The 11965-nt window shown below is 57.5% G+C and overlaps 3 protein-coding genes across 3 annotated transcripts; all 3 read right to left on the reverse strand.

The window, feature by feature from the left end:
* Positions 1 to 1039: 1039 nt before the first annotated feature.
* LINJ_20_0080 (conserved hypothetical protein) lies at positions 1040 to 1651 on the reverse strand (the record flags this gene model as incomplete). The annotated part of the gene is made up of 1 exon (XM_001465104.1): positions 1040 to 1651. The coding sequence occupies one exon, from the start codon at positions 1649 to 1651 to the stop codon at positions 1040 to 1042; it is 612 nt and encodes a 203-aa protein (XP_001465141.1).
* Positions 1652 to 3261: 1610 nt separating this feature from the next.
* On the reverse strand, positions 3262 to 4989 carry LINJ_20_0090 (conserved hypothetical protein; the record flags this gene model as incomplete). The annotated part of the gene is made up of 1 exon (XM_003392391.1): positions 3262 to 4989. One exon carries the CDS (start codon positions 4987 to 4989, stop codon positions 3262 to 3264), a length of 1728 nt encoding a protein of 575 aa, XP_003392439.1.
* A 2362-nt stretch (positions 4990 to 7351) lies between these two features.
* LINJ_20_0100 (conserved hypothetical protein) lies at positions 7352 to 10684 on the reverse strand (the record flags this gene model as incomplete). The annotated part of the gene is made up of 1 exon (XM_001465105.1): positions 7352 to 10684. The coding sequence occupies one exon, from the start codon at positions 10682 to 10684 to the stop codon at positions 7352 to 7354; it is 3333 nt and encodes a 1110-aa protein (XP_001465142.1).
* Positions 10685 to 11965: the final 1281 nt, after the last annotated feature.

Consider the following 11965-nt stretch of genomic DNA (forward strand, 5'->3'; position numbering starts at 1 on the left):
ATCAAGACACACCGCGCGTCTGCCTCTTCGAGACTCTAGGTAGGGAGAGCGCATGCGATAGGTGGCAAGAGCGTCCACCCCGAGCGCGCAGCCCCTCACTCAGAGATGCGTGCAGGGACCCCACCCGCTGACGTTTGGCGGTACGCGTGCCGCAGGACGAAGGGGACGGCAGCTAGGAAGTGCTGCGGGGCACCAGGGAAGAGGAAAATGGAAGATGAACAATATACGTTAGGCAGAGGGAGAGACGTCAGAGAGGAGATGTTTTGCTGGAGATGCGACGTCCGCTTGCATGTCTGTGTGTGTGTGTGTGTGTGTCTGTGTGTGCTCCTTTCCTGTTCTGTTTGTTTTCTATGTGGGTGGCGGTGTACGTCCCGGGGGTGCGCGAATGCCCTTAGCGCTGGCGCCACCTCTACCGCAAGGGGCCCCGGAGTGAATGCCAGAGGCAGATACGGAGACGGGGAGCAGAGGCAGCGATTGGCCGAATTTCAAAGAGGTGCAAGGCACGAGAAGCGGGAGTATAGACGGTGCAGCCGGAGAACGGAGGGAGGGCAAGCACGTGTGCATATCAGCGACCCTGCTGCTCTCAGCAGAGCGAATGAGAGAAAAAGACAGAGGTCATTCTGCAGTGGAGGGCAGCATGAGTCAACCAAGGGGGAGGTATGGTCTGCTGTCAAGCTCCTCTCTGTCACCGACTTCGCCCAAATGCTTCTGCTTGGAAGACCTCCCACACGTGACCGATCACTGTAGCGAAGCACGTCAGCCATGAAGGGACACACATTCTCCCCGGGTAGGCGACCTTACGCTCTCGCCCTCCGCTCCTCAAGACGCGCTGGTGTAAGCGGCAAGAGGAAACGCTGAGGAAAAGAGGAAGGGGTGTCTTTAGGTAGCAGGCGTACCTCCTGTGCTCCGTGGCAGCGCTCTTCGCATGATGTGTAAACGAGTGCACAGCGTAATCCAACAGAGAAACAAGGCACGTTGCCGCCTCGTGCGCTTCACTCGACCGAAATCGGACGTACAGGGCTGTCCTTAAGGCGTCCTATCAGCGCAGTGGAACGTACTCCGTGACTGGCGAAAAGAACCGGGGGTGGGCGCTCAGAATCTGCATGGTTATGTTGATGAAGCAGCAGAGAGGAGCGGTTGCATACGACGGCATGCGCGCACTCCCTAGTTTGTCGTAGTGCTCTAGAATCATGGGCAGCGATACGTAGAGTCGCAGCAAGTACTCTAGCGTCAGCACCCGTGCGTACCGCGGTTCGCTTGCCGCTCCCTCCTCCAGGCGGCGCCGCTTGGAGTCCATCGCGCTGGTGCGCGCTTTGCTCAGCAGGCGCTTCTCCAGCTGGCGCACCGTCATGGCGATGATGCGCCGCTCCCGCGACAGCAGAAAAGACAAGGAGCACGACTGCTCCAGCACGCCTATGAGAAAGGCGGCGCAGCACTCCGTCAGCGCTGCATCAAACCCGCTGCCTAGCATTTGGGCTTCAATCGCGTCATGGTGCGTCTCGAAGAAGTCGTAGATGGTCAGTGCCGACGACGGCATCGGCGGAATACTAGGCCTCACCGCATCCTCTACGTGGTCGAGGTGCCGCTTGACGGTGCTGAGAAGACTGGGCGGCCACTCGACGCCTTGCAAAGGGGTTCTAGAAGAGGACATTGGAGAATCCTGCCACACTGAAAACACGCTCTCGCGGTCTGTGCTGTTAGGGAGTGCGCTTTTTTTTTGTAAACAGTGTACCCATCCCATCTTCCATCAAGCGAGAAATAAAAGTTGGGAAGAAGTGAGCAGCGATGATGCATTACAGCAATGACATCACCGTAGATGCAACACGAGAAAGCGACAGGGTTGTGATGAAAATTGATGAACGGCGCATGACGCTATCAAAGAAACACAGAAAGAGGTACGTGAAAGGTACTGGCCTGCATCAGCGGAGGAGTTGTGCCTCATGACGCACAATCCTCTCCGACGCTAGAGCCATTCGCCCTGAATACCGATCCACCGCTCTTCCGTAATGTTAGTCGGGCTTGCACATGGCTTTGAGCTCCCTAAGCAGTCCGCCTCTCCATGCGTGCAGGTGTCTGATCCACTACCGCAGCAGTTTTGCCGATTGGCATCCTCGCCATTGTGTTTCGCCGCGCGTCTTCGTTTTCGATGGAAACGTGCATTCCGTTGACTGGGAGGGGATGGAGGTGCTTCTGGTTTATGACGAGGACTGGGAGACAGTGGAAGAGAACGGAAGAAGGAGAACGGAAAACACAATACAAAACAACATGCATACCCATACAACGCCGCACCACACATCACACGTGCATGTGAGAGAGACACGCACCTCAACAGAACCAAGAAAAGGAAAGAGAGAGGAAGCAGTTTCGCTCCGACATTTGCCGCTGTCATCGCACCGTCATCGGACACCGCCAGCGCAACCGCCACGCCGGCTGCTCGAAAATAGATAACAAAGACGCGCATGAGTGCACCATCGCCAATACACGCGCACGAGCGCGCGGCGAAGGATCCCAGTGAAATCGCATAGAGACGCACAAGAACAGAAATGAAGCACCGAACAGGAAGAGCGCAAGAGATAGAAAACAAAAACAGAGCTCAGAAACGTACAAGACCAGACAAGAGAGGGGAAAAACGCTCTTCGCTGGACTGTCAGTTGCAGTGCATGCACACTGCTAGTACTCAGCCGCCACCGCAACAGCGAGAGCTTCAAGTCCTCCTTAGAAAGCACCAATCCACAGCGTCAAGCACCGAGAGCCAGAAAGAGGCAGTAAAGAGTACCAAGGAGTAAACGGGGAGGTGCACAACAGGAGACTGCCCAAGACACCGCGAGTCAAGCCCGAAGAAAAATAAAAAATCGGTGAAGGAGGCAAGACCGAGCTTATATGCAGATTGTCAGGACGAGAATGCGGGGAAGGGGAGGGTCCGGGTATCGTGTTCGCTGTGCCATTGATTGGAAAACACAGCAAAACGCCGACGCAAAAAAAGAAAATGAAGCATGGTAGAGCGGCGCGCCACCAGCAGTCATGCAACGCGCTCACACGCATACACACATGCACACGAGAGAAACGACAGACAGCGGAACAAGACAAGAGTGCCAACCGCCAGCTCAGCGAGCTTTAAGCGCTCACACAGACACGAAGAAAGTAATGAATACGGCGCGCTGCACCAAAAACGGCATACGGCAACAGCGTCCGTGCCTGCACGTGCCGAGCGCTGAAGGAACGGTTGAGGCTCGGTTCCGACAGAAAGCATTTCTCACAGGGCTACACCACCATGCGGCACGCCACAATGTCGCACGGTACATGCGTGGCGGCGATCAGCCAGTAACCCTGCCGCTCGACGGAGAACAACAGGGCGTAGTCATACGGATAGTCGTACAGCGGATTCGTTTCTTTCGACGCCGTCTTAGCATGGTTGAGGTAGTGAATCGCCTTCTTCAGATTGTCCTTTGCCAAGCCGATGGCAGGAGTGATGTTGAACTTCATCTCCCGCGGCGTTATCTGATACACACTCACGCAGCAAGACTCGCTCCACTCCCGCCGCACCGACTCCTTCAGCTGCCGCTGGAAATTCAAGAACTCCTCCATCTCACTGCGCACGTTCGTTGCCTTGGGCCACTGTTTGTCGTTTGTGATGACGCTGGTGGGCAACCCCGCAGACGCGGCAGCCACCGGGGTGACGACAGGGGCTGCTGCCACAGCCGCCGCGAAGGCCGTAGTAGCGGCAAAAATCTGTGAGCTGAGGTTGACGTTCGTCTTGTTGTCGCGGACGTAGCGGCGGAAGGCTTGGCGGTCACAGTGAACCACCGTGTCGGCGCAGAGCACCGTGTTATGCACTACGCAGAACTCAGCAGGCCAGCTCAGCGCCTTCGAGTTCAGCGCGTCCACTGCGTCGTTGGCGTTCGCAAAGTGGCTCGACACGTCGTACATCGCCTCTGCCGTAGAGAGCTTCGTATCACTGCCCTTGAGTAGAAAGGAGTGCGTCGACTTCCATCGCTGCTGGCTTGTCTGTTGCTGCCGCATGAGGCGCTGGATGATCTCGGTGGCGGACGAGTTTGTCTGCGGTGTCGGCATCGGTGTCTTTACCGTTTCCGCGCTCAGAATGGCAGGATCAGCGAGAGGCTGAGAAGGCGTACCGGGTGCAGGAGGCCCGCTGGGACTCTTCCCACGGCAGGACTTGGCGCTGCGTGGCATCGGAATCGCTATCGTCGAGTTCGGCTGCCCACGAACGACGAGTGTAGTGGAGAGGTAGCGCGGCTCCTGACCGACGAACAGCTCCGCTGCCGATGCGACAACGCTGTACTTGGGACTCTTCAGCCACACCGTCCACGGCGTCGTCCAGTTCGAAGTGCGCTCCATCCCTTCCTCCATCACATCCACAAAGCCAGCGGTTGCGCGGTTCGCCTGTAGCTCGCGGTAGGGGTCCTCGGTGAGCACCATGCCCTCCGTCACGTTGCTGAGCAGAACAGCGATATCTACGTTCGGGTGCGCACGCAAGAGCGCCATGGCAAACGTGAGGCGGCGGGACGCGCCAGGCTCCATGTGCAGAACAGTGATGGACAACGATGGACCGTTAGGGATGCGGATGTTCACCTGCACCAGGGCGCGGAATGCCTGCTTGCCGTCCGTCTTGGGCACCTCCGTCGGCTCACATTGCAGCCCGAGGCGGAGCAGGGCTATGGTACTATCCTCCTGCTGCTCGCACCGACTCGTCTCCATCACCGCGTAGGCTTTGCGAATCTGGTTGTAGCTCTTGATGCGGCTCAGCGTCGCCGGTGAGACGTTCTGCATCACCACCGCCGTCGGCGCACTCGAGACTACCAAATCTTGCAGACGGTCAACATCCGCAGTGTCTACATGATTCAAGTCCACATTTGCCACGGTGATGTTCTTCAGCGCAAACACGGCGCTGCTGGCAGCCGCGCTCTTGCGCTCCGACCAGCCTCCGTTGTCATCAAAGTACTTGATCTTGACTGCCACCCCGCGGTTCATCTTGATTGGGTCAGCTCCCGTGGAAGGAGAGAGGCACGAGAACAAGAGCAGTGTGTGCTGCAGACGCAACAAGCTGGTATATAGGTGTGGACGGCACGTGCACAGAGAGGGAGGGAGAGGGTAGCAGTGGGGGTGGTGGCCTCCGCGAGGGAAGGGGGTACGTTTAGGTATCGGTCGTCTGACTATTAGGAACGTGTGCGCGAGATAATCGAAAAGTGCAGCAACGTCAATCAGAAAGCTCAACAGCTTTTCTTAGGAGAGTGGCAGACGTACGCACAAGGGCATCAGCACACGGCAAGCGACGCCGGAACAGCGAAGTAACAAATGAAGGGATGGGGCGGGCGGAAGCATCAAGTGGAATACAAAGTAGCGTTCATGTATCGCACAGTGGATAGACCGCTGTTCTGCGCATCAGCGTGGCAGCGACGTTGCTCGATCTGGCGCGGTGCTGTAGTTGAAGACAAGTGCTCGTCAGAGTCCTGCGTTTACGTACATACGAGAAGGGACAAACGTTACCCGACTCCAGACACGCAGCGAAATCCATTGACGAAAGCATGAGGCAGAAGTTTTTTTTTTTCTCAGTGTGCCTCGTTCTTGGCCACACTAAATCAGTCAAGCTCTGCTGCACCGCCCGCCATTCTCACAGGGCCCCATCGCGTGGTGCCAAGCAGCCGCACACACACACACACACGCCACGGCAACGCGCCCACTCAGTCATCTGAGCACGGCATCCGCCTCAAGCTCGACCCACCCACATCCGCCACGCAGGTCGCCTCGCAGACGCTCGCATTGTCCCAACCAGCACGCGGTGCAGCCGTGGGCGGGCGCTCAGGCTCCCCTCACCACCAGCACAGTCAGGGCCGGGTGAGATGCGCTGCAGTCGCGCTGACACTTCGCCCATCGTATCGGCGGCACACACGTGTCCACGGTCGCAGGTCGCTCCGGAGCAACGCCATCCTCCACATCACCGCCGGCATCAGCAGCGGTGCATAGCTCCGGCCTCCCCCTACGCCGTAGGTGCTTGGCCCTGTCACCATCAGAGGTGGCTCCGCATCGGTAGGGGGGGATAGCAGGGCTGCTTTGCTTCCCCACAGACTGAAAATACACGCAGCCCTGTGATGCCACGCACCGAGCAGTGTCGCCTCGTCATCATGGAAAGAGGTAGGGGGCGCGGTGCGCAAGGAAAACCAGCAATATGCAACCTATGCACCTGTGCACCAGCCATTCTGTCTTTTCTGCGGCGGTTCGTCGAAACTGGTAATGTCTCTCAACGTGCGCCGCCATGCTCAATGAGCATGGCGGCCGACTTTAAGGCTCTTTATCTCGTTCTATCAGCACAGAAAAGGGAAGGAGGCGTGATCCATGCAAAGGAGAAGTCAACGAGGTGGACGGTGGCCAACAGCAGCAGAAAAATGTTAGGGCGCACAAGCATAAAGCACCGTGGCCCGAGCCGCCAATCAGCAGTCGTATCGACTTCTCCCGTCGCCCTCCGTCTACCGTCCGCAATCGCCTGAGCACAAAGCATCGAAAGAAGCAGAAGGCGAGCGGTGGCAACGCGCTGTGCCCTCTCGCTTCTTCTCTCCTCTTGCAGTGTGTGATGCGCGTGCCTGATCCTCTGTCTCACACGTTGAGCTCTCCAGCACCGCCATCGTCTGTCGTGCTCTTCACCACCACCTCCGCCGCTAGCCTCCACGCATCCCTCTTGACAGCAGCAAAGCAGGAGATGCCCGACGACTTGCAGCACGCAAGCAAGGCCTGTGTGTCAGCCCTCGCGGAGGCGTTAACACTCAGCACCTGCCGCGACAGAGAACAGAGAAGGGAGCGTCGGAGGACATACGCGCACAGTCGCACATCCATACACAACTGCAAAGAGAGACAGAGACCCGGGAAAGATACACCGCACAAGCGACGCTCCAGCGCGCAGCGTAGACAATAACCAAAGAAGAACAGAAACATAAAAAAACGCGAAACGCCTAGAGCAGGTCAGTGCACAAGAGCGGCCGTTTTCGCGTTGAAGAAACTCTCTCAAGGGGGCTCGAGTCGCGCCTCGACGTGTGAGGGTGGGTGAATGAGATAGAAACGCAACGAGTATTGCGGGAGCGCGCCACTGCCTCGACTCGCCAGCAAGCGCAAGAATATAGAGGTAGCGGGAAAGCGATCGGCAAGTGATAACGGCATGAGCGACCGGAGGAGACGCGAATTGGGCAACAAAAAGAAAACGTGATGCCATTCGTATGACCGTGAGAGAAAAACACTTGCTGACGTCAACAACGTAGACACACGCATGCCTACCAGTTACCATACGCACTTACTTCAAATCTGCCGTATTCATCGCCTCTGCAGCCCTTTGGCCATGGGTGCGCTACGTTCGCACCATGTTCAAGCTGCCGTCCAGACAATAAATGATATCCTCCATCAGCAGCGGCATGCACATCGGCGGGTTGGTCACAAAGTAGCGCGGCGTGCCACTCAGCATCTCGGATGCCGGGAACAACCGAAACACGCCGATCGCCACACACTTCCGCTTCGAAAGAAGAAACTCAAACGCGTCACCGAAGGTCTCAAAGTGCAGGGACTGGTTACCGCACAGCTTGAAGAGCGTCTGTGACTGTGCCGTGCGGTTTGTCCACACCGCCTTGTCAAACATCTCCGCAGTGGACGTGAGGTTGAGGGCCATCTCGAAGAACTTGACGATGCGCGAGTCACGGTGGCTATGGATGAGAATCGTGAAGAGCATGTTCGAGGAAAAAAACCGACCCATCATAAAGGCGAGTGTCTCCTGAAAATTTTCCTCGCCACGCGAGCGCCACACTGCATCGTTGTGGAAGGGGGACACCTTGATAGAAAAGAGGAAGGACTGCAGCTCTACGACGATGTTCTGCTCACGCGCGCCGCTCAGCCCATCCCGCGTCTGCTCATTCCACTCCAGCAAATCGCGCACGCTGTTCTCGACGGAGCAGATGGGAACGTCACCAAAGTCGCGTGGCCCCATCTGCGAGCAGTACAAGAGAATGCCTCGCACATTGCTGACGTCCGTGTCCGCCGTCAAGGCGTAGTTCAGGTGCGCGTCCAAGGAGCCCTGACCTCGAATGTAGCGCAGTGGTGTCCCAAAGATCTCTTTCCAGGTCTGCAGAAACTGGGGCGGATACTTGCGCAGCGTCAGAAGAGTCAGGCGGGAGTGGGCGTGCACCGCGCAGATGCACTGCATCATCACGTACAGCTCGTACTGCGCAATCGTCTGCGAAATGACGTCCTCGTAAACGGACGTGGTCGTCTTGCGAAGAATAGAGCTAGTCTGATCAATAAAGAGAAAGACCTCGTCCTGGTGCTTCGACTCCATGGCCTGGCGGTCATGCTCAGAGATCGCCGATAGATACGCGTCGGCGGCCTTGAGGATCGTTGCGTTGATCTGGTCCGTCACACAGCGAAGCTCCTCTTCGCGATCGTCCGCTGGTATGGTCGAATCCGACAGAAGGCTTTGGCGACGCCGTGTGAGGTACCACAGGTGGGAGGTGGTATTTCGACGCAACTGCAGCGAAGCGAGCGGAATACCGCACGGGGCACGCACGACATCTGAGATGCTCATGAGCGCCTGCCGCACCTCTTCCACGGACACCACCTCGTCCTCGGACTTCAGGTCGGCGTGGTCGTCCTCTTTGTCTGCTGCACCGCCGCCGGTGGCTACGGTGCTCTGCAGCGGCACCATGTCGCACAGAGAGGCGGAGCTTTTGTATGGGTAGAAAACAAAAGAGGAGTTCATATTCTCGTGCAGAAGCTCGCCCTTGTCGAGGTCCTGGCGGAAGTGGGCGCCGTACGTCTCCCTGGCCGCCTCGTTCAGTGGCCCGGGGGAGCTGAACTCCTCCAGCGCGCGCGACAGGCTGTTGCGCGTGCGCTCGTACACGGCCATCAGGACATCATGCTCTTCCAGACGGTAGTTGAGTTCAAAGCGCATTGTCTTGCTTGCGTTGTCCTCCACGCTGACGATGAGCACGTCACGGTACTTGAAGCTTGCTACCACCTGCCCAAACGTCGCGCCTACGAAGCGCAGCGGCACCGGGCATGTGCTGATCACGTTGCGCCGGCTGTACTCGTATTGACTCTTCCACTGATCGACGCCCTTCTCCGTCCACAGATCTGCCGGTTCTTCGCCCTCGGCCCACGCTGTGCGTACGAGATTCACCAAGAACGGAACAATTCCCGGAAGCAGCAGCGCACTCGCCATAATATTCTTTTTCATGTGCTCATCGATCACACAGGAGCGCTGCCCCTTCAGCAGCTTTGCGTGAAGGCCGTAGCGCAGCCACACGTACTGCGGCACCTTCGGCACAAAACGCTCAAATATGATGGCCGCCAGCATCACGTCATCATCGACGCGTGAGGAGTAGCCCTCGCGAATGGGGAAGATGATGACTGCCGACGCCTCTTGTGCCTTCATGCGACGCAGCGCGAAGGTGTCCAGTGTGTCCACAATGAGGAACGTGCTGCGCAGCCGGTAGGTAGGGTGCCGGCCGATCGAGAGCACGTCCGGCGCAAACTCTTTGCTGCAGAAGCACACGGACTTCATTGGATACAGGCAGAACACCTCGTCCAAAATCGAGATGACCTCCTCGCGGTTGACGTGGCCGTACACGATAAAGTGGTTTTTGCGGCCAGTATAGGAGCGGTACGCCTTCAAAATCTTCGCTGTCGAGCGGATGACGCGGATAAACGTAGGCATCTTCGCAATAAAGACGAAGATGATGACAATGGTGATGGCTTTGCCGTCCGGTGTCTTGGGTACCACATCGCCAAAGCCGACCGTCGACACAGTTACAATGACGAAGTAGATGGAGACCGCCACGTTCATAGGGTACCCCTGGAAGCACTGGTCGATGCGGAAGAAACCAGAGGCAGAGAACACCATGCAGATAAAGAGGGTCAGCGGGCCCGCAGCCAGCCGTAGCAAGTCCAGCTTGCGGTTGCGCGGCATCATCAGCGCGACCGAGTCGAGGATGAAGAGAAAGTACTGCCGCATCGGCCAGCACCGCATGAAGTAAGGAACGTACAGGCGACTGACCCAGCCGAGATTCGACGGGATAGAGACGAAGAAGATGACGATTTGGTAAATGGATGTGATGAGCACCACCGTGATAGTCATCACGCTCAGCGAGTAGGCAAAGAACATCTGCACCAGCGAGATGAACGAGAGCACGGAGCGGGCGTAGAACCACCCGCTGCGCTCGCGGGTGTCGTACTGGACCCAGGTGACGTTGTAGCTCACGGTGGACTGCATAATGTAGAGCGCCACCATGGAAAGCTCCACCAGAAACAGGAACGTCCAAACAAAGAAGGCCGCGATCGGGTACTGGCGCACAAACTGCTGGAAGAAGTACTTTGGCCCGGAAATGTACGTAAAGTCGTTCTCTCTGGTGTGGGCCGCGTGGGTGTTCGACCACGACAGGCTCTTCTGCGCATGTGCCCGATTCTCCAGCTCATCCAGTTCGTTCGTCTGGGCAAGGTTGCGGCGGACACTGCGCGCGCGCCAGTAGCGCTTCAGGGGAGGCAAGTTTTGGTTACGGGACCGGTGCGATATCGTCAGGTCAATGGGATGAACATCGTCCACACTACTGGCGGCATCCTCCGCATATCCTTTGCGTGGGTGCGTCGGGCTGAAGTAGCGCGGGAAGTTCCCCGCCTCCTCGCCTTTGAGCGGCATCGACAGTCAGAGGGTGAGCGGCAGAGCAATGAAGAGAGCGGAAGACAACACGGCACGCGAAAGAAAAACGAAAAACGGAGCGCCCCCACGCGCGTGAAGCAGCAAAGGCCCAGGCGAGGGCGTTCAGCACAGCACAAAAAGCGAACAAGAAAACGAAACCACAAAAACAGCGAGTGTTCGCGGGGATGGCCTTGGGTGTGTGGGAGGCGTTGGTGTGCTGGCGTGGGTGGATAGGTGAGAGTAGTGATGGTATACTGAGCGACACAACGCCCGTTTCTGCGCTGCGCTGTGCACAGCCCATGAAAGAGCCAAAAGAAAAAAGAAAGGAGATATCGGCCTCCGGTGAGCGTCGTGAGGGTAGAAGGGGGCGTGGGCCCAATCACAAGGTGCTCAACACAAAGATGCTTGCCGACAGAAATGTGAGAGAGCGCCGCGCGCACGCAGTAGAGAAAGAGAGACAGACAAAGGAGGAAGGAGTGAAGGGGTGAATGAGGGCACACATCAAATGAACGGCATCATCACACAGACAACACGTACGTCACACGCAGGCGATTCATGGGGAGCAGTTGTAGCGCTCGGCGACAAGCCCAACAGCAGTCCTGCCGCAAAGCGATATCATTCATGAAGCGGCGCGCGTGCTGCAGTGAGCCATCCACGAGTTAAGCATCTGACAGGCGCAAACTCACGCCGTGCGACGTCTGTGACACGGACAGCGCGTGCCATCTTTATAACTTGCAATCCGCGGCACAGATGCGCCGCACCAGTGCCGCCACAGCTGGCTGAAAGTGTTGAGCAGCGGGAGAAATGAGGTGTGCAAAAAGAGCCTTGTACGCGGGTCCATTCGCGTGGCTGCGTGAACAAAATCGAGGCCGCATCAACTTTGCGTTCCCCTTCTTCGCCGACACCACCGGAAGAGCCGCGGGGCAATGCGGCTTCGGTGGCTGCCTCACGTGCTCTTTTTCAGTTCACGGTTGCGGTCCTGCGGCGGCACGTACTCGCACACACACACACACCAAATCATGCCAGCGCTGTCACAATGTTTTCTCGCTTCCGTTAGGGGCTGCTGTGGCGCAAATACGCTTTCGCGAATGTGTATATGCGTGGGTGTTCGCTCGCTTGTGCTCATTGCTGCTGGGCTGCGGTCCACGCGTGGAGAAAGCATGAGAAAGAGAAAGAGGAGTGGAGAGAGGAGGACGAGGTGGTGATGATACCACCTTCATGCTGTCTCTCTGCCGCCATCCACCCCAAAAGGTCAGCCTTCGCAGCAAGGCGCTCCGAAAA

The sequence above is a fragment of the Leishmania infantum genome, chromosome 20, assembly GCF_000002875.2.
Source record: "Leishmania infantum JPCM5 genome chromosome 20".
NCBI lineage: Eukaryota > Euglenozoa > Kinetoplastea > Trypanosomatida > Trypanosomatidae > Leishmania > Leishmania infantum.